We start from the raw sequence: 22,571 nt of genomic DNA, 5'->3' as shown, positions 1-22,571 counted from the left end.
CCGCTCAACTTCCTGCCGATATGCAGACTCATCACCATCCTGAATGAGGCCAATGACAGTGGTGTCATCTGCAAACTTAAGGAGTTTAACAGCCGAGTTCTTGGAGGTGCAGTCGTTAGTGTAGAGGGAGAACAGTAGTGGTGAGAGAACACATCCTTGAGGGGCACCAATACTGAGGGACCGAGTTTCAGAGGTGATCTCCCCCAGCCTCACTTGTTGCTTTCTGTCTGTCAGGAAGCTGGTGATCCACTGACAGGTAGCTGGTGACACGCTGAGCTGGGAGAGTTTCGAGGAGAGAAGTTCAGGCACAATGGTGTTAAAAGCCGAACTAAAGTCCACAAACAGGACCCTGGCACAAGTTCCCGGGCGGTCAAGGTGTTGCAGGATGTAATGCAGCCCCATGTTCACTGCATCATCCACTGACCTGTTTGCCCGGTAGGCAAACTGCAGAGGGTCCAGCTGGTGGCCTGTAATGTCTTTCAGATGGGCTAACACCAGTCGATCGAAGGATTTCATGACCACAGACGTCAAGGCAACAGGTCTGTAGTCATTCAGTCCTGTGATGGTGGGTTTCTTGGGAACAGGGATGATGGTGGAGCGTTTGAAGCAGGAGGGAACTTCACACAGCTCCAGGGATCTGTTGAAGATGCGAGTAAAGGTGGGAGCCAGATGGATTGGTGCTGCAGCTGTAGTGATGCGGACGCTGTATTGGTCCGTTGTGGTGAAGAGAGAGTTGAGTGTAAAAGTGAAGCGTGCAATTTACCGGTCGATCTATGTCCCTACCCTCACCTATGGTCACGAGCTTTGGGTAGTGACTGGAACGAGATTGTGGATACATACTGTAGAAATGAGCTTTCTCTGAAGGATGGCTGGCCTCTCCCTCAGAGTAGAGCCGTTACTCCTCCTAGTGTAGGAGATGTATAAGCTGGAGGAGGTGGCCAGGGATAGGGAGGTGAATAAACTACACCAGCTTAATGTCAGTGATGCAGAGGAACAGAAACAAGCACCAGTACTCTGGATGTTGAATCTGTATCTTATAATTCACTGGACTTCAAACTTCAAAAAGTGTGTTTTGGGCAAACTTTCAGGACTCATCTTGGCTTGCTGCTCAGAATAGGTTAGAACATATGAAGGAAATACTTTTTACCTACATTTTATACCAGGATCATCTTGTAGCTGTGATTCCGTCTGGGTAAAAACAATTTTTGTATATATTGAAATTTTAAACATGGATGAATTTGGAGTCTTTAGTGCTTGTTTCCAGTCTTCTCTGACAGTGTTTTGTTCTTTTCCTGTCATCCTGGCTTCTATCATTATCTTATTTATTTCAGCTGCTCTACTTCTACTATCAGTCCATTAGATGGAGCCATGAAACTGCAGCATACATGATGCATTCATGGACACACACTGAGTCACTGTCACTGGAAACGTCAGTCCATTAATATTCAGTCAATTCAAAAGGATCAGCAGTGTTAAACCTTCACACCAAGTATTCTGGCTTCTGGTTTTCTTCTATACTGAATGTTTTCCCATCAAATATCAGTTAGAGGTTCCAGCAGCTGAATTCAGAGTCATCATTATGAAAATATTCAGTTTAGTATCATCAACAACAAATAAATCCATTAAACCCTGCCAGCACACAGCCTGTGTGAAGCACAAAATACAACCTGCAATCTGAATAATTAGGATTAATTTCCTGTCAATCAATTATCGAGTGACTCATCTGAAGGCTGCTGCTATACAGTCAGTCATCTATATTTCCTTCATATGTTCAGTAGGATGGAAAGCAGCCAGACAGTCACAGAAACACTGACAGAATCTTGGAACCATGTTAGCGAAACACTGTATATTAGGAAGAATGTAATAAACTGACAAGACACATTACAACTAACAACACAACTAACAAACATTGATGTCATCTTATTGCGTATAAATTTAATAGTGAGATGATGTTTTTCAAACAGTTTTCTTTCTAAAGAAATCAATAAAACATTAGCTATTCTTCAAACTGTTTGATTCCAGCCAATAAATAATCTACAGTTATCTGGATTTGTCTTCTAACACAGCAGTCCCCAACCTTTTTTGCGCCACGGACTGATTTATGCCCGACATTATTTTCACGGACCGGCCTTTAAGGTGTTGCGGATAAATACAACAAAATAAAACTAGTACCGGTACTGAATAAACGATTTATTCATAACACACGTGGAAAGACCCAGGAAAACCGAGTAAACGATAAAAACGATAACAAAATAACGCTGAAAACCGACAAAAACCCTGAAAACCATACATTTCACACCTGAGCCTCAACTCTCGCGGCACGGTACCAAACGACTCACGGACCGGTACCGGTCCGAGGCCCGGGGGTTTGGGACCGCTGTTCTAACACAACAGTGATATACATTTTGTCCTGAAATAAGATCTGAACATGAAACAAAAAAACTTTCTCAAAGGAGAGGAGTGAGAACATCACAAAGTCTGTGAGGGCCACCCAACATGGCGATCATCAGTGAGTCCATTTCTTCCCCTGCTGATGAAGACTCTGAAGGTGTCCTCACCAACCAACTGTTCAATTACTTTTATGGAAAGTTCTGAAAATGGGGACCATGAATAAAAATGGCTAAAATTCCAAAATAGCTAATGTAATACTTTTGTTAAACCCCTTAATTTAAAGCTGTCTTCATTTTCATTGCATCATTTTAGTTTTATTTAAAATCGACTATGGAGGTGAACAGAGGCAAAGTTTAAAAACTGTTTCTCATTGTCCAAAAACGTATCTTTAATCATGTGTTTTGTAGAATAAAGAGCACCCTCACCTGGTAGACTGAGATCAGTCAGAGAAGTTGTCACGCTTTTGTGATTGATATTTTTGCACAAGTCCTTTATCAGATCTGTTCTCTTGTTGCTTTTTAATTAGTGATGGATGATGACGACTTAAGTGCAAGATTGTGCATAACTGATAAACAGTATCTGAAAGTCCTGACCTTAAAAACTACTGAAACAGGAAAAAAAAAAAAAGACCTGAAACAGGACCCGAGAAATGATCTGAACCTTCAGCTGATCATCCACTGCTCACCGAAGCCTCTTCAGAAATGATCTCAGTGGAAGGACGCCTGTCAGGAAGCCGTTCTTAACGTAGGGGAACAGGAGGAAAGGCTGAGGTATGAAGATCAGAGGGACAGGTATGATGGAGAGATGGCTCCACATCATGGTCAGCGTGTATGAGGAGGTCAGGAGGAGGTCCAACACTGAGAGTCTGGCTTTTTTTTATGTGTATGTGATATTAAATTCATTTGATGATTTTATTATAGGACCATTTGGTGATTATTTTGGTTCTACAGCTTTGGAAAAGTGTGAAAATGAACTGAGTGTAAACTTGTTTTATTGGGTGGTTTATGTTGTATGAATAAAAGACAGGTTTGGTTCGTTGTCACTCCACACCACAAGCAAAGTTTTCCCAATGATTTAAAGGTGCTTTTTGTCATTATCCCCAAAAGCTTTCACCACCAGGGGGCAGCGTTTTACCAGCAGGTGTGTTTTTAGCTGTATCCCCATTTTCTCACAGACTTGACCTTTTACTTTGGTCGTCATTTTAAATAAAATTGTTCTTAACGACTTACTAGGTTAATTAAAGGTTTCCCTCAGGGACTGCACCATCATGTGGTAAGAGCTGGTATTACGTTAACACCCGGCCCAGCTAGCGTTCAGCTTGAGTTTACATCTCTTCAACACAACATATAAAGTCATACTGGCCATTTATTCGCCTAAAAACGAAGCAACTTTAAACGCAGGGATATCCAAAAAGCACCTGCAATCCTCGGCTGAACGTCTGGCAGTGTTGTTGCTTCCCTCCACTCAGATCTGCACAAGTTTTCCAGAAATTTCTTATCCTCAGAAATAAACATCTATATGGTAGGACAACATCTGCCTCAGCCAGTCAGTGTTCATGACAACACCCCTGTTATAAAAAGCTGCTGAGGATCGTCTTTGTGGCTTCTTAGCTCGTTCATTTGTACCATTTACTTGTCATGTGATAAACATCTGAGTAGGGATGGTACCGGTATCCGGTGCCATGATGGCACCAGTTCTGTCATAAACGGTAGTAACCAGACCGAAAAGCAGCGCACATTTCGGTGCTTTATTTCGGTGCTTTTTTTTCCTGAGCTGTGATACACTTTGAATTCTAGCCAATCATTTTACATTTCCGAGGATAGTAGGCGGGTCCAGGTACGTACGTTCTTTTAGAGCAGAGCTACAGATTAAAAATGCCCAAAGCGAAGCGGTCAAAAGTCTGGCTGTACTTCACAGCAAAAGATGCAAACTCAGCAGCAACAAGTGCTTTAAGGTGATACTGTGATACTGTCAAAGGAGGTAACACCTCAAATCCGATGAAACACCTGGCGACGCATAGCGGTTTTTTTTAAAAGCCGAAAAATGCGCCGTATTTGATAGCTTGCTGCGAGTCACACCGAGCGCATCTACTGCGGGTGTGGTCCCTGTTATCGGACCTGGAGTTAGCAACATCCCCCAAAAACACGAAGAGGAGAGTCCTGGCCCCTAGCCCTGCCAGTGTAGCAGAAATGATGACGGATGATGATGGCAGCAGCGTTCTTCTCTGCATGAGTAGCTTAATGTTGTCCGTGTGTAATTTACGTTGAGTAGGCTAACCACATTATTACATTAATGCATGTAAGGTGAACTAGCAAACACCGTCGTAGTTACGTGGCTGTCTTCTTGTTTGATGGCAGATTCTCCCTTCACCCTGGCTAAAAAGGCTAAAATGACCAAAGAAAAAGTGGGAAACAGTTAAACATGAGAGGTTTTTGGACAAAGTTTGTGTTTTTTCCATTATTTAAGCACTGCTTCCAGCCAAGAGTGATGCCATATGTGCCCTATAGCTGCAGAAAAGGCTAACATTGTTATCTTTTTACAAAATAAACAGCTGAACATGAGAGGTTTTTGGACCAATTTTGTGTTCTCCATTCTTTAAGTACCGGTTTGAGCACCGTTTGAGCACCGGCACCGTTTCAAAAGTACCGGTTTGGCACCGGTATCGGATAAAACCTAAACGATACCCATCCCTACATCTGAGTATAGCTTTTAATTGGAGGTTAATGGAATTTGTTAACTCATCCATGCAGCACACAGACGCCTACATGAAGACTCCACGTTGCTGTGGTGCATCTGGGCATCCTAACGCATGAATGTGTACTCAGGAAAAACACGCATGATGGATTCGTCCATCATTTAAACCAAACACTAAACCTTCAGTTTTCCTCTGACTCAGAAACATGATGACATGAAGACATTTGAATATCATCATGCAGCTCAAACTGATCTTTGAATTGGCTTTTTGTTTTTTATTTGTTGACATTGTATCACAAACATTGATTGGCTGAGGCAAATGCTGGTCTCAGAACACCAACCAGTTACCATCAGAACCAAAAAACAATCAAATATTATTTATTATATGTAATAAAATAAAAAGTCAGAGTTTGTAGTTTTGGTCCTGCTGCTGCTGCAGCTGAACGTTTGGCATTGAAGAAGCTTATTCTGGATTCAACGTTTTTAGCAGGAATTCAAAGAATGAAGGTTGGTCGAAGGATGAAACACGAACGGAAAGTGGACGAGGACCAAGTCCAGCTTTGGTCCTCAGACAGAAGTCCAAACAGAAAAGGTGCTTTTGTGCGAAAGTGTCTTGAGTTTACTAAAGTAATATTTAATACAGGACAAACGGGGCAGAACAGGTGGACTTTCTAAAAGCTGCCAAACAAAGTCACAAAAAATGTGAAATCGAGAAGCGTCAAAGACAAAAAGTCTAAAAGGGAGAAAGTGTCAGCGTTTCTCTGGCGTCTGGAGACAAGTCTTTGCTCTGAGGACAATCTTCACCCGAGACACCAGCCCATCAGCTGAGTTTGTGATCAGATGTTTTACTGAGGTGTGTTCGTTTTTATCATCACGATTTGGAAACAGTTTGTTTTATTTGTTTAGTTTTTTTTAACATAGACAGTAAAAATCTGTCCAACGGACGTCACATTCAGACGGAGCTGAGCTTCACTAGCCCCCTGACCGAGTCCTCGTGTAGAGCGTCCTGACTGGCAGGGTCGTACAGGGCAATGGGGGAGGGGATGGCAGGGTGGGGTTGGTGGTGGAGGTGCAGGTGGGCGGGGCAGGGCAGGGCACCCTGTGGCGTGGCACATGGCGTCTCCTCCGGACTCACAAAGTGGTGGTGGTGATGGTGGTGATGGAGGTGCAGGTGGTGGTGACAGCGGGAGTCGACAGCGGCGTCCCTCAGCGTCAGGACATCGCCTCCGCAGGATGGCAGGGACGGCTGGGCAGGGGCCAGGTAGGCGCAGGGGCCCCCCAGAGTGGTGGTCTTACCTGGCAGCGGGGCCAGCACGACGGGGTCGCTGTGCAGCAGAGGCGTGGTGGCAGCCTGCAGCACAAACTTAGTGCTCTGGATGCACTGATCCTGATCACACTGAGAGACATTCAACACCATAAAACTTTATTTACAACACATTCACCTGAATGGCCACAAAAGCTGCTCAAGTTTCCAGGATGAGTGAAAAGACCGAAACCAGCGCATCATCAGGGCTGAGCCCCCTGCTGGACCCAAGAAAGAATGCAGCTTTAAGCCAGGCCATCTTTAAATGAACAATCAGAGGTTTTTACTCTTTCGATGTTTACGTCATTCTGATCAGTTCATTCTGATCAATTTTGGAAGTTTAACATGTGCTGTATAATAATTAAAATAATTAAAATAAAGTCACATTTTACTGTTTTTTACTTATTTTTATCCCCTTTAACCTTTTATTATCAGTTTGTTTTATGTTACACCAGCCAAACAGCTTTAGCTTCTTTTCTACACCCAAGAAACGTAAAGAAAAACAAAAATCTACATTCAAACAGTTTTGAATACGTGCGTTTCAGATCCTTATGATGATTTTTCTCTGTGACGCATCAGTAACGGGCAGTATGACGGCGTCCTTCACCTACCATGTTGCTGTGGAGCTGAGTGGAGGCATAGCTGCTGTTGCTGGTGCCATTGGACTGGGAGACGGTCTGCGGCGTGCCGGACTGGATCAGACCTCTCCTGTCAATCAGACTGATAAAGAAGAATCACAAACAATCACATTCTGAGGAAATCAAAACCAGTAAAGAGACCAGGGGATCAGTTCAGCCTGGCCAGAAACGCACATCCCCGCCCTCCTGGGGGCCAAAACTGGCTTCAGGATCAAGTAATATCCTGTCTCTGGGGGGGTGGGGGAGCCTAGGCTAGAACATGAAGTTGAGAGACGTTGGGTCAAACACCCGGTCCAACATCATCCAGGCGACCTCGATCTGGTAGATTCAGCTAAATAAATCAGTCTGTGGCTGCAGGAAAAGTGAGTTTGACCTGAAACGTGTGTTTTTGTGTTTGTGAGCATGCAGATGGACGCCGCCACCTGTCGCCCTGTAAGCAGGTGGAGTCGACATGTTCAAACGCTGCGAGCAGCCAGCCATGAGTAAACAAGCAGACTGTATAATGAGGCTCCATATGCTCATCATCCTTTTACTTTGAAAATCCTCCTTGCATATCCTCCCAGAGGCAGCTCGCTGTTACACATCATCATCATTATTAATATTAATATTAAAGCTGGTGCCTCGTCAGAGAGCTCCTGCTGACCCGTCTGGACGCATCATCAGAGCCTCGTCTCCTCCGTCTGTGACCTCAGAGGACGAAACAACACGGACACAGAGGAAAACCCTTCGTCACTGTTTTCTTTTCACAGTTTTCTCTTTAACTGAATCTCCACAGAGGCACCGGGCTGCAAACACCAACACTTCTCTACACAACATTCTTCACTGACTGTTTAAAACACTCGAGACTCTTTTCAGTTGGATTCATTCAATAAACGATGTTTATTAAATAAGAGGCGTCCTTCAGTGAGCCGGATCAACGATCAAACCTGAAAAACCTGAAAAAATGTGAAAATATTACAAAACATTTTTCCTGGAGATAATTTCAAAAACATTCACAAAGATTAACGACAACAAAAAGAGAAATTTCATTTGCAAAAACAAACAGTCATTTTTTAAAAAGCAGCCGGATCACAGAGCGACTGAGAGACAAGAAAAGCTTCTGGCCGGCCGATCAACGTTTCCTTTGAGAGCTCCTGAAGAATGAAATTTACAGTCCGTGCACATTGCAGGGATCTGATCACTCAAGCTGCACACAGATACTTTCTGCTGCTCGGCTTAATTTTTTTCTTTTATCTAATTCTGTGTTGGACTAACTGTTTGCTGCTCTCTGTATGGATTAGTCCTGAATTAGGATATTAATGCAATCCTGTTCAAAGGATGAGTGATTTTAGTGCTAACCGTCGTGTCTTTTGGGGCTTACTGCAAAAATTCTCTGAAGAGTGCTCTGCAGGCCTGACTTAGTCCTGATTTCACCGGTTCATTTATTTCATTTAGACCACAAATCAGATCTTAGTCCTGCTAAGTGCTGAAGTCAGGTACTAGCATTCCTGACTGTAACCCTGATTAGTTTATTCTGTTTGGCTTTAGCTTCAGTGATGAATGCAGTCCTGAGCTAATGTTAAATGATTTCTACTTTTAGTTCCAACTTTAGTCCGGAATCAGTTTGATTCTGTTCAGATTATTTAATCTCTTAATCCTGTTTTTTGATTGTTTAGCTTTAAATTCACAGCAGAGAGACCTGATGTTAGCCCTGAAGTCAATAGAAGCTCATTGACCAGAGGTGAAATGATCAACAGCACAGAGAATAAAAGAAGGCGAGTATGCAGTATATATATCAGATAATTAAAAGCACTGGGATGCGGTCTGTGTCTGTTCCTGCGCTTAGTTAGAAACCAAAGCTTAACTTTGTGCTGAGCAAGACGTCATCGATCAGCTGCTTTGACAAACCGATAAAAAGTATCAGCAGCGTGTCGCAGAGTCCCAGCCCAGGTCTCCCGCTGTAATGATGATATACGGCAGGTGGGATGGAAACATAGGAGCTCATGGAAGCGGCGAGGAGGCGGTAACGATGAAGGAGAGCCATCGCTCGGCCGCTCTGATCGTTCTTTTGATTAATTCTGTGCAGAAGACGAGCCGACAGTCAGCTGAGAGACGGGAAGCCGTGAGGGCTGTAATTACTCTGTGCAAGGTCTCAGCTGAAGACTGTCCTCGTTAAACACAGAAACTTGGCGTCTGCGGAGAGGAGGGGGAAGAAGAGAGACCGCCTGAAGCACCTTTATGTTCAGAGACCGGCAGAGCGAAACATCAGCAGCTTCAGCAGGAGCAGCAAGGCAAAGTTTTCAGGCGTAAACCAAGAAAGAAAAGCTTGTTTGTTTCTTGGAGCTCCGACTTCCAGGAACAAACAACTGAGGCTGCAAAGCTCCAGCCATCGAATCCAACAACACGGCTGTTTGTTTATTACTGAAGTCATTTCAATCCTGACCTCAGTTCAGCTTTAAGCACAGATTACAGTGATTACAGGTCATTTCTAAATACAATGCAAAGTACTCCAGATTTTTTATTCCCAATTTTAGCTCAAAGTAAAGTCCTGAAGAACTCTCTTTAGTCCTGACTTTAGTTCTAAGCTTGGTGCTTAATTTAGTCATGGTTTCAGTGCTGATTTTAGTTCAAATGTTAATCCTGTTTTTAGTCCTAACTGTAGTCTAAATTTGAGCCCTGTTTTAGGACTAATGTCAGTGCACTTAAGTCTTTTATAATCCTGATCTATTTAATCCTTCTTAGACCGGGATTCATTTCATGTATTCCTGAAAACTATCAGTCGGTCCTGATTTTAGTAACACCTTCAGTGATCAGTGCAGAGCTCATGCTGGATTTCAGACTTTGATCAGTTTCACCTCAGAGCAGCCCAGAGTTACTCCTACTCTCAATTCTTCATTTAATCTCCTTTAGCCCTGCACATAACTCTCTGTATTCCTGGTTTTAGTCCTGATTATAAGCACAGAGTCTAGTCCTGTTTTTAGAGCTGGTTACTGACCTGGGAGGTAGAGGTCCACAGAGGGCAGCACAGCAGTTGGTCAGGATGTTCCCGTAGCTGTACGGGTTGTAGTTATCCTTCCCTCGTTTGGTGGACCAGGACCCTTTAATCTGGACCAGACAAGAGTATCAGAAACATTGCAGGCCCTTTTCACGTTTAGGTCCTCGAACCTCAGGTATACTCACGTCCTCGTTGGTGGTCTGGTTGGAGCTGATCAGGTAGGTGTGGAAGCCTGACAGGCCGACAATGGACCAAATGGAGAAGAAACACACCACCACCTCCAGGACGGTGCAGAGCAGGGTCAAGGACTGACTCGGGTCTTTGGATGGGGGATAAAGTGGAGCTACGGGAGGAATATCTGTGCGTCTGCATTAACGAACTGAAGTGATTTTATTTGCAGTAAAAACTGAAAATGGCAGAAACAGAAGATTTACTGTTTCTGGTGTGACAGGGTCAGCGAATTTGACCTTGGCAGTACATTGTGGGACATATTGACCAGTGGTCACAGCTGATGGTGACAGCAACAGACGGATTGATTTTGGAAGGAAGCCGTATGAGGGGTAATTAACGCCCGGGTTTGATTTTCTGTGGCGGCTGCAGGCAGACTCTACTCTTTATTTCTCCAACAAAACTGGAAAAATCACAACTGAGAAGCCGGAAGAACAATTACTGTAAGAAACACAAACTAACCTGATGTTAAATGTAATGCACGTCAGTGATGGAGGACCGGCTGGTGTCTTTATGGCTGCGCACCAAATGAATCAGACTGTAGATGCTTGAGGAGGTGAACGTGGCCATGACTGTGCTGATATTACAGAACCAAAACTAAATGCTTGCAATCATTTATGGAAAATGTAAAATGACTAAAGAGTACGAGTGCGTCCAAACCTTCCTGTAATACGAGGCATGTTTAAGTTCACAGTCTTCAAATGGAACCTGTTTTTATTTTTCTATGAAAATATCTGAATGTGTCCTCCATCAGCTCCTTACACACTTACAATGGAAAAGCACCGAGTGCTGCCCCTCAACAGGCTTCCAGAGGCTAGTAGAGAGTGGGCTGTCAGGGGGAGGAGCTACAACAGCTTGTTTCAGACAGAGGATGGTCTGAAGGGCTGCACCAAGATGGAGTAAAAGAAGAAGGAGGAATATTTTGCATGTGAACAATTGAAAGTTGTTTTCAGAATAAAAAGGAGCTGAAACTGTCCATGGGGAAGGATATCTGGCTGGGCTGTCTTTGAGCGCGCCCAGGAAACCCGTCTGGTTCGATCCTGCAGAACACAGAGAGAGAAAACCATCATCTGGGCTGAAGTGTTCAGTCCTCACTGCCTACAGTCTTGCTCTCATTATAAAGAACATTACAGCATCCAATCATTAAAGAGCCCTTTTCTACGTCCACATGAATACATTTCTGGGCTCAGTTGCTGCTGCGGATCTTCCTCTGCCTTGGTGTCAACCAACCCTCTGTTTTCCTGTGTATAGTGCATTTATGTTTGGGTGCGTCAGTGAGGATAGGCAACAACTGCTTATTCGGTCGTCATCTTAAAGATGTAAACTGCTGAAAACAGATGGCTAATGTCACAGCTCCCTGCATTTATATCAAAGTCACAACAGCCAAAAACAGAAAACCAGCGGCGCAGCCCTCAGAGGAAGCTGCGTCTTCATCTCAGCCAGTCTGCCAGTCATTAGTTTCAGACGGCGGCAGCTCGAGGCTTCGGGTTCCTGACGGTTTGGACCTGCAGGGCAGGAAAAAAACATCCGCAGCCTAAGTGCAAAATTAGGTCAGAGACAGAGAGAAATCAGCAGGCGCTTTTAGATCCAGAAACACAAAGTCAATGATCTGTGCTACAGTTCCTCCCAGGCAGCAACCAGTTTATGTGGATTTCCACAAAAACAGGAAAGAAGAGAATTCCACAAACATGGTTTCACAATCAAACATCTTTGTCGTCAAACAGGGATGAAGCTTAGCCTGAGAAACACCCACAGCAAAAAGACCACCAGGCAAGATTCAAACAAGGAAAATCACAATTAAGATCTGGACTAATCTTAATTTAAAGACTCACAAAACCAACACGAGACCCACAACACTGAAACAAGTCCGAGAACTCCTGCAAGGCCAGAATCAAAGTCACGACCAAACAAAGACTGGCACTAACCTGAGGACCCGGATTGAGACAAGAGGGACCAACGAGAATGAACCTATGATGAGACGACTGAACCTATTCAGACTGTTTGAGTCTATACGAGCCAGAAACAGAGACGGCAAAGAGAAGAACGACCTTTGGGTCAAAGTGAGGAAACGTTTAAATCAGCTGGTGAGTTTCTTCCAACAGGACTTTGATCTGCAGCTTTCTGAGCATAAAAAACTGGCCCAGTCTGTCTGACTCGCATTGATCAGCCTGTCAATCACAGGACAGTGGGTGGGGCTGAAGGTCACTGATGGGTGAGTTACATTACACAGATTAGAAACCGTTGCAGAGACACAGCGCTCGCTGGTCAACTGACCTCTTCCTGAACACTTCCTGATAGCTCTGCATATCCTGTCATCGTTAGCACAACAACAAAACCGTGTGCCCAGATATTTTATTTTATTTACTGTGGAGAATGATGATTACTTTCCTGTCTGATGGTTTTCTTCGGTTTCACTTGGTCACCAGGATCGTCTCTAAAAAGAACTTTGCTTTGGTTTGATCAGAGTCTTTATTTCGTCCACGTTTCTGCTTCTTCTCCTTTTTTCTTTGAAATATTTTCTCAGTTTTTACTTCCTGCCAAAAAGTATCAGAGGAGCTTCTATAAATAAAGTTTTTATGTCGTCTGAGCGCAAACATGCACAAATCTCTGCAGAACATTAACCTAACTAACAGAACTACGGTCGATGTAGAGACCACAGAGGAAAATGTGTGCGGGGGCGGTGCCGTTACTCACTGAGGATGACGTGTGTGATGACGAAGGCGAAGATGAAGACAGTGAGGAGGGACAGGGAGAGGATAAACAGGTAGAAAAAGCGATAATTCCTCCGCCCGACGCAGTTCCCCACCCACGGACAGTGATGGTCGAAGCGCTCTGTGGGAGGAAAATCATCAGAAAGTCTGATCTCATGTTTAATTTAAAGCTGGAATCAAGCAGCACAGCCAGCAGCTTTAGCACTGAGCTAAGGCTGTGACACACAGGGAGACACGCACTGACCCACACAGTTGTCGCACAGGCTGCAGTGCGATGCTCGGGGCGGCCTGAAGATCTTGCAGGTGAAGCAGTATTTCAGCTTGACCGCCTGCCCGTTGATGAGAACCTCTCGGGTCCGAGGAGGCGGCCTGGAGCATCCTGCAGAGTCTGAAAGCGCGCAGCAGATGGGTAATGTGACGACCCCGTACAGAGAGGCAGCCCGTGACATTTCGCCCTGACCTTTCAGATTCAGAACAGAATTATTTTTATTTTCTTTTTCAGTAAATCTGGAGTTTTGTTCTTCTTTCTAAGATAAAATCAGCTGATTTCACTCACACAGGAATGTATTTGGGCCTTTGTGGGGATTCTCATTAGTTTAATACCTTCCCGAGACCTTAATGGAAGTTTTTCCTTCCCACTGTCACCAAGTGCTCGCTCAAAGGGAGTCGTCTGATCGTGGGGCTTTCCTCTGTATATTGTAGGGCCTTTACCTTCAATATAAAACACTTTGAGACGACTGCTGCTGTGATTTGGTGCTTTGTTAACAGGACCTGAACAGTGTGCGACAGAAACGAGTGTGGGAGCCTTCAAACAGACTGTTAAAAGTCTGTCCCAAAGTGAGGATCTCACTTAATGCCCTCGTTTTCCAAACCAGTGTCCTAACTGGGCAGCAGTGGTCGCTCTTACTGATGACGCACATGTTTGATTTGGCAAAGATTTTATGCTGAATGGCTTTCCTGAAGCAACCCTCACTGGGACCAGCCTGTGGCCCTGCCTGGGAATTTCGAAGAAAATGGCCCCATTTTATGCAAAAAAACAAAAACAAACATGTTCCTCTCAGAAATGGGAGTGTTGACGATGCAACTGTCTTTCTCCATAAAGCAAAAGTTAAAAAATAATTCTGAATTTCCAAAAAATATCCCTGCCTTCCAGAAATGTCCTCATAGAGACTGAACACAAGTCTCCACAAAGACAGCTGTGCAGCAACACACACATAAAATTATACAAAATTATGAAATGCCTTTAAGTGTTTTTTAAATGATTTTCTGTGATGTTCCTGTAAATGTGCCAGAAAACCAAAAACCAGGAGCTAAAAGTGTCTAAAAGGGTTTAAAGATCAACGCCGTCTCTGTAAACAGTTGTTAAATTCACCTTTTTATTTTTCATATTGTAAAATTTTAAAGACTTCACCTTTGGTTTTTTTCCTGAAAAATGATGTTAGGATGTTGTTTTAAGTTGTGCGTCACAGAAAACACTCCTGACCTCTCTTTCTATTTCCATCCTTCTCTCATATTTCTCACACACTGAGCTGAGCGAGTTTTGCAGGCGATGCCTAAGTTTGGTCGTTCTGCGAGCACAGCGGCGGCATGCTGACCGGCAGCAGATTCTGGATCCAGCATGAAGGAAAAAAGTAAATAAATCAACCCAGAAAATTTAATAAAAGGCTTCTAAAAATATACAAGAGCTTCAGTTTCTGTGGAAACGCCTGAGACAGAGACGAGAGTGGAGACATGTGACTGAGCGCACACACACACACACACACACACACACACACACACACACACACACACACACACACACACACACACACACAGACAGACAGACAGACAGACAGACAGACAGACAGACACACACACACACACACACACACACACACACAGACAGACAGACAGACAGACAGACAGACAGACAGACAGACACACAGACAGACAGACAGACAGACACACACACACACACACACACACACACACACACACACACACACAGACAGACAGACAGACAGACAGACAGACACACACACACACACACACACACACACACAGACAGACAGACAGACACACACACACACACACACAGACCTGCAGTGACTCAGATAATTAGTGAGTCTGACAGACGCTGAACCTGTGAAGTTCTCATTATAATCATGAGAACTGTGATGAAGTGACTCGGCACATTCACCTTTATCTAATCCAAGCATTTTACTTTGAAAGGGTGCCGACTTTTATTTTGTTTTCAGCTCACCAGCTTTTTTATGGATGAACCAAACTAAAAATGTCCTCAAACACCAGCTCGTTCCATCATCCAGGAGCCGTCTGGTGATAGTCTGAGAATCGGCCAAAGACATCACTGAGAGGAGATCATCAAATCAGCAGTTTGGATTCACAGCCAGTAAAATGCCCAGATTTTAATCCTATCGAGAGTCTGTGATCAGTCCTTTTAATGATGAGGCGGGATCTCCATCAATCAGGATTTGGCCCAGAGGCTGCACACCACAGAGGACTGCACAAGTAACAAAGATGAGGACTGAAAATACAGACTGTTCACGTATGCCTCATTAAATTACCATAAACTGTAAAACTTATCGAATGTTTCTGATTGATCTTCACAGAAACATGTGAGAAAGCGAGCGAGCAGCAACTAAACCTCTGCATCAAGGTCACTTTCTAAAAATATTTTAATACAAATTTTTTTTGTGTCTTTTACAGAAAATTTCTTTCAGATTTTCATCCATTAATTTGTCTTCTTATAATCTTTAACATTTTTTCTTTCCTGTAACTTTATGCTGGGAAAGGTTCAGGAAAAACCTGTTAGCAAACTTTAAACAAATCTACAGTTTTTGTATGAATTCTGTTTTTTCTGTCAGAAACTGTTAAATGTTTATTAAATCAGACTTGTGAGTGTTGCAGAGGAACATGAACATATAACGACCATGTTTCTAACGTCTCGTAACGCCCGTCGCTCTTTGCTCACCAATCTGTCGCTCAAGGTCGGCGGCCTCGTCTGGTGTCGCTCGGGGTAAAATGCCGGGGTCGCTGAAACTTGCCCTGAACAGCATCCCCATCACGAAGATGAAGAGAACGCCGCCGACCGCCGGGATGGCCGGGGTCAGGTTGGACGCCAGGAAAGGACAGCTGAGGAAACACGGAGAGAAACATGAGAACAAATGTGAGTTCTTCAGGACACTTCAGGAGGCTTTTCTGTCTCTTCTTCGTTTTTTAGCTTCGAGGACAGAAACGGTTTTAAATCACATTTCTGGTGTTTTTTAAATTGAGTGAAAATGGTCGTGCCATTAGTATTTCACAGACTCTGTGGAATTGGGGCTTCTGGGTCATTCAGGAAGGTAAATGTGGGTATCAGCTGGATTTTGTTTTGGCCACAGTCTGGTGACATGGATCATGACATGAATCAGTACACTGTGATACTGGAAGGGAGGAAAGATACTCTTATTTTGTCCAATAAAGTGTTTAATAAATGTTTCAAATATATTGATAAAAACAACATATGCTGCTCTGCTGAAGCTTCTCAGTTACTACAGAGACTCGGTGCTTTTGTTATAGTCTGTTAGCAGTTTAAGCTAACTAACTGAGGCTAGCTGGTGAGGAGATAGAAGAAATGGGCTGTAGCCCAAAAATGGATCCCATGAGACAGTTTTCCTCTAAACTGATGTAAGAGTTTCTACAGCTGGGGACGAAGCTTCTTCCTGGTGGAGAAGAATAAAGTTCTGAAGGATGAACTGGAGGAAAAACTAATTTTCCTTTTTTATACAAACAGTCCCTGTACTCTGCAACACCACAGGACAACAGGAAACTTTGCAACTATTAGAATCAGTCATGGATGTAATCTACATTATTCTGATGATTGATTTATTCTTAAATAGGTGAAAAATGTAAATATTAAAAAGCAGAGGATCAATTTTCTGTTTGAAATGACTACAGGTAAGTTGTGTTCCCGGTACTTCAGCATCTAGCTAGTGCTGCAGAAGAGGAGTGAGCATAAAGGGAGTAACGTTTTTTTAGGTGTCAGGTAATCTGACACAGTGTGTTGCTAGGTAAAGATCCAGCTGCTGTATTTTACAGGGAGAGAAAAGAAAGAGAGCTTCACTCAGAGATGGAGAAAGATAAGAAAGACAGGACAGGAGAGGAAGAAGAGCGCTTAGATTTAAAGGGAAGGACTGCTCATTTACAGCTCACATGTAAGTCCTCGTGTTTTTAAATCTGTACATGTGACATGTGACAAACTGAGGCAGACTGTGTTATTTAAAGGCTGCATGAAAATCAGGTTAGTTTGCTGCACTGTGGTGGATTTACAGTAAAGAACAGTGTGTGACTGGTGCACAGTGGCTGTGGTTTCATGGTCACAGTTAGCTTATATCAAGTGTAGCAGAGATTCATATGAATTTCAGTTGATGATGGTTGTATAGTGTCTAATATAAAGACAGTACAAACAGTGTACTGTCAGAGTAGGACAACTCAGGAAACATCTGCTCACATCTGTTTGAATTCTGGTGTGTACATCCACAAAGAGAAGCAGGTCAGGTGATCACAGCCTGTACACTACAAAAACACACGCACACACACGCACACACACACACACACACACACACACACACACACACACACACACACACACACACACACACACACACACACACACACACCCCACCTGCTGAATCCACTTTAACCCATGAATGTACACATTTTCCTGTTTAGAGGTAAAGTCCCCCTCTACAGTGGAGGCACTAGAAAACATAAATATCTCTATTTTACTTTTCTTTTCTGCAGATTTAAGCTGAGTGTAATTAGCATCACAAGTTAAAGTAAAGTTTGTATTCCCATCTACTGATACTATTTTATTAGTACATTATTATAACACAAAGCTGTTAGCTTTTCCCAAAAACAGAAACGCCTTCCAAAGAGCTGCTTTTTTTCTTACTCTAAGTACATTTCAGAGCCAGTACTTTTTACTTTTACTCGAGTAAAGAAGTTGAATCAGTACTTCAACTTTTACTGCAGTATTTTTAACACTAGTATATGTACTTTAGTACTGAACCAAACACAGTGAACAAAAGTGACATGAATGATTTATTACATATATTTTACTCATTGGGTTACAGACTGGGGGCTGAGGGTTCATGTTTAAAATAAAGGATTATAAAGAGAATCTAGTCTACAGGCAGTGGAGAATTATTAGGCAAGTTGTATTTGTGAGGGATAATTTTATTATTGAACAACAACCATGTTCTCAATGAACCCAAAAAACTCATTAATATCAAAGCTGAATGTTTTTGGAAGTAGTTTTTAGTTTTAGCTATTTTAGGGGGATATCTGTGTGTGCAGGTGACTATTACTGTGCATAATTATTAGGCAACTTAACAAAAAACAAATATATACCCATTTCAATTATTTATTTTTACCAGTGACACCAATATAACATCTCCACATTCACAAATATACATTTCTGACATTCAAAAACAAAACAAAAACAAATCAGCGACCAATATAGCCACCTTTCTTTGCAAGGACACTCAAAAGCCTGCCATCCATGGATTCTGTCAGTGTTTTGATCTGTTCACCATCAACATTGCGTGCAGCAGCAACCACAGCCTCCCAGACACTGTTCAGAGAGGTGTACTGTTTTCCCTCCTTGTAAATCTCACATTTGATGATGGACCACAGGTTCTCAATGGGGTTCAGATCAGGTGAACAAGGTGGCCATGTCATTAGTTTTTCTTCTTTTATACCCTTTCTTGCCAGCCACGCTGTGGAGTACTTGGACGCGTGTGATGGAGCATTGTCCTGCATGAAAATCATGTTTTTCTTGAAGGATGCAGACTTCTTCCTGTACCACTGCTTGAAGAAGGTGTCTTCCAGAAACTGGCAGTAGGACTGGGAGTTGAGCTTGACTCCAACCTCAACCCGAAAAGGCCCCACAAGCTCATCTTTGATGATACCAGCCCAAACCAGTACTCCACCTCCACCTTGCTGGCGTCTGAGTCGGACTGGAGCTCTCTGCCCTTTACCAATCCAGCCACGGGCCCATCCATCTGGCCCATCAAGACTCACTCTCATTTCATCAGTCCATAAAACCTTAGAAAAACCAGTCTTGAGATATTTCTTGGCCCAGTCTTGACGTTTCAGCTTGTGTGTCTTGTTCAGTGGTGGTCGTCTTTCAGCCTTTCTTACCTTGGCCGTGTCTCTGAGTATTGCACACCTTGTGCTCTTGGGCACTCCAGTGATGTTGCAGCTCTGAAATATGGCCAAACTGGTGGCAAGTGGCATCTTGGCAGCTGCACGCTTGACTTTTCTCAGTTCATGGGCAGTTATTTTGTGCCTTGGTTTTTCCACACGCTTCTTGCGACCCTGTTGACTATTTTGAATGAAACGCTTGATTGTTCGATGATCACGCTTCAGAAGCTTTGCAGTTTTGAGACTGCTGCATCCCTCTGCAAGATATCTCACTATTTTTGACTTTTCTGAGCCTGTCAAGTCCTTCTTTTGACCCATTTTGCCAAAGGAAAGGACGTTGCCTAATAATTATGCACACCTGATATAGGGTGTTGATGTCATTAGACCACACCCCTTCTCATTACAGAGATGCACATCACCTAATATGCTTAATTGGTAGTAGGCTTTCGAGCCTATACAGCTTGGAGTAAGACAACATGCATGAAGAGGATGATGTGGACAAAATACTCATTTGCCTAATAATTCTGCACTCCCTGTAGAAGAGCCCCAAAAATAATTTGTTTTTTTCTTCACTTTTTACATTTCAGATCATTTAGGAAATTTAGTCTCGGTGTACTTTATATGGTAACGTATCAGTGCATGCGTATCTATACTGCCTATCAGCCTTGAATCTGGTTTGCAGACTTCTTTAGGTTTATATGTTTTTAAATTCATGTTACTCTCACCAAGCTTTTTCTTTCTTCGCTGGTACTTTGAGTCTTTGGCGGAGGCGTCAGAGACGTCTCAGGTTTACAACCCCCCCACCTCCCACCCCCATTCCATCTCCTGCTGTTACCGTAGTGACATGAGCTGCAGGAGACAGTTACCGTGGAAACGGGAAGCACGGGGATGCTGTTGAAGGGAAGTCACCAAGAGGAATGTGGGAGGAAGAAAAATAAAATAAAATTAACCCTCCAGACGTCCCTGAGGACTACTTTCTTTTCTTTTTTATTCACACTGTTATTAAATCAGGTCGGAGGTAAAACCCGGGATAATTAGCTCTGCATGAACCAAGGAACTAACCTGAAGGAGGATTTATTACAGCACCGCTTCATTTAGTTTGACTCTCATTTTCTACTAAAAAATAATTTATTATGAGCTGAAGCTGAACCTGAAACTGTTCACTGTTTTTACACAAAACCCAACAAAATCAGACACACAGGGCAAAGACCCAAAGCATCAAAGAGTCAAAGAGTGAAAGACTCAAAGCCCTTTTCAGTGTTTTCAGATTAACAGTCAGTAGGATTCGGTGTCTCCTTTTAGCTTTCATGAGTTCTAACATCAGGAAGAAACTGAAGATGACTTCAGCCTGATCTAGGTAAACACACCTGAGCTCAGAGACAAAACTGCTGCTCTTCTTCACCAAGCTGGACAAAAACTCCAAAATAAAAGCACCAGAATGATGGCTTCAAAATAAAAGAACATTCCTCCCACAACGATACATTAGACTTTAATCTTTCCGAACTACTTTGGTGAAATTATTGAAAACAGAACATTAAATTATTAAAATTATTAGGAAGTGCTGAAATTAACTTAGAAAATGTGAATTTAATCCCAGATTGATGACTCTGATCTGTTTATTTTAGTTCTTTTTAGTCATTCAGGAACAAAATATAATCCTCCCTGAAACTCTTAACCGGATATTTGAAGTTTTATTTTAGGGCCTTTTTATTTCTGTGACCTCACAGGGGCCTTCAGCTGGGGTCAAAGGTCACCTTCAAACCTTTACACGTTAGACTATAAGCTGTTGTTACTCACTCAAAGGTAAAGAAGAGGCCGCAGGTGAGCAGGATGAGGACCAGGGTCAGGTAGAAGACCCCGGTCTGCCGGGCCATCATGATCCTGCCGTCGCAGTAGAACCTGTTCCTGCCTGGGAACACCTGCCACTTCTTGCGGGGACTCCGGCTCCTGTGGCCGGGGCAGTGGGCCGGCTCGGAACCGTCTGCGGGGGGCGGGCAGCTGCCGCCACGGGTGCAGATCTGGTTGTACCGGCCCTGCTGGTCCAGAGCCGCGTGCTGGATCTGAGACATGCGTCCACACAGGTGAGCGCGCAGGTACAAAAGACTGAAACATAAACCGGAGGTGTACGCGCGCTGCCGGTGCCGCGTTCAGGGTCTCCGCGTGAATCTTTTAATAAGGAGTCGGAAAAAAGACAACGGATCCGTCATCTTAAAAGGAGAAACACGTTTTTTGTTTCGCGTTATTTTATAAACAAACACGAACTCGTGGTCAGACGCACGCGCGCTGGATCCACGTCCAAGAAGCTCCCCCAGCTCCCCCGCCTCGCACCCTGATCTGCCCCTCACAGGCTGCAGTCCAGGTTTAAATCCCGGGTTAAGGACGCGGGTCCGGGTCTGAGGACGGGAGAGGATCCAGGGTGTTGAATGGTCTGAGTCTGCGAGGAGGAGGAGGAAGAGGAGCAGCAGCAGGAGGAGGAGGAGGACATGGAGAGCATCCCGATCCTCCGCAGAGCTGCACAGATCCTCCACTGAGGTGATGATCCACTCTGACAGGAGAATAAACACGGAGGAGGTTCACCTCACAGACAAAGCAGAGGATTTAGCGAGCCCTCGATAATTAATAATAATTAATCATTGTTCTACTGTACTCTCTGGGCTTTGTCTTTCATGTTACTTAAACGCTGACTGGTGAGTTTCTATGAGTATCATTCGTATTTCCGGGTTCGCGATTTCTGAAAGTAACTGAAAGTGGTCGCTTAATAGACCCTATGCACGAGAAAATGCTAACTTCCTGGTTTGAGACCGGATGTGGGGTTGTACATTTCCGGTAGCTTTACTTTGCGGTCAATCGCTACTGCGAAGATATACTCCAAAATCATGTTCAAAAAAATTTGAAAACGGAAAGATCGTGTTAAGTTACAAAGAGCAGAAGGTGGGAACACTCACCAGTGTTGTGTCATAAAATATCTAATGATCAATTTTGACGTTTAAAGCATTTAGATCGATCAGTTGTTTACATCACTCAACACAAGCAGAACTGCATCACTACATGCAGAAGACACATCGTCCACATTCAGAAGCACATCTCTGTATAGTGACTGGTCTTATGATTTAAACAGGCAAATGTTCAGCATTCAAACTACAGGTGAAGAATAGTCAAACCAGATGTTTCCCGTTATGTCGAGATCAGCTAGTCAAGTACACACCTACACAGCATGTTAACAAACCGTGAAAAAAGCCACACAAAAAATGAATGATTGCTGGTAACGGTTTCTATACATTAGTATTTACAAAGGGTATTTTGTGACTTACCTTCAAAATTACAGCGGTCCCCCGCTATAACGCGGTTCACCTTTCACCTCACTGTTTCGCAGAATTTTCAGTGCAAGTTTGCATGCTTTTTTTTTTTACATCACATTGTGTCCTGCGTCCCGATTGCTGCAGACA

The 22,571-nt window shown here is 43.5% G+C and overlaps 1 protein-coding gene across 1 annotated transcript; it reads right to left on the bottom strand.

The window, feature by feature from the left end:
* Positions 1 to 5,339: 5,339 nt before the first annotated feature.
* Positions 5,340 to 21,654, bottom strand: LOC113006614 (palmitoyltransferase ZDHHC14-like). The gene is made up of 9 exons (XM_026142683.2): positions 20,923 to 21,654; positions 15,911 to 16,071; positions 13,184 to 13,327; positions 12,923 to 13,060; positions 11,220 to 11,268; positions 10,186 to 10,288; positions 10,001 to 10,110; positions 7,000 to 7,108; positions 5,340 to 6,481 (listed from the first exon to the last, which is right to left on the bottom strand). The coding sequence occupies exons 1-9, from the start codon at positions 21,192 to 21,194 to the stop codon at positions 6,038 to 6,040; spliced, it is 1,530 nt and encodes a 509-aa protein (XP_025998468.1). The 5' UTR covers positions 21,195 to 21,654; the 3' UTR covers positions 5,340 to 6,037.
* Between the last annotated feature and the right edge of the window lie 917 nt (positions 21,655 to 22,571).

This window comes from Astatotilapia calliptera, chromosome 15 (assembly GCF_964374335.1).
Source record: "Astatotilapia calliptera chromosome 15, fAstCal68.1, whole genome shotgun sequence".
NCBI lineage: Eukaryota > Metazoa > Chordata > Actinopteri > Cichliformes > Cichlidae > Astatotilapia > Astatotilapia calliptera.
Note: the sequence above shows the minus strand (reverse complement) of the source record. Positions and strands in the feature narration are given on the sequence as shown.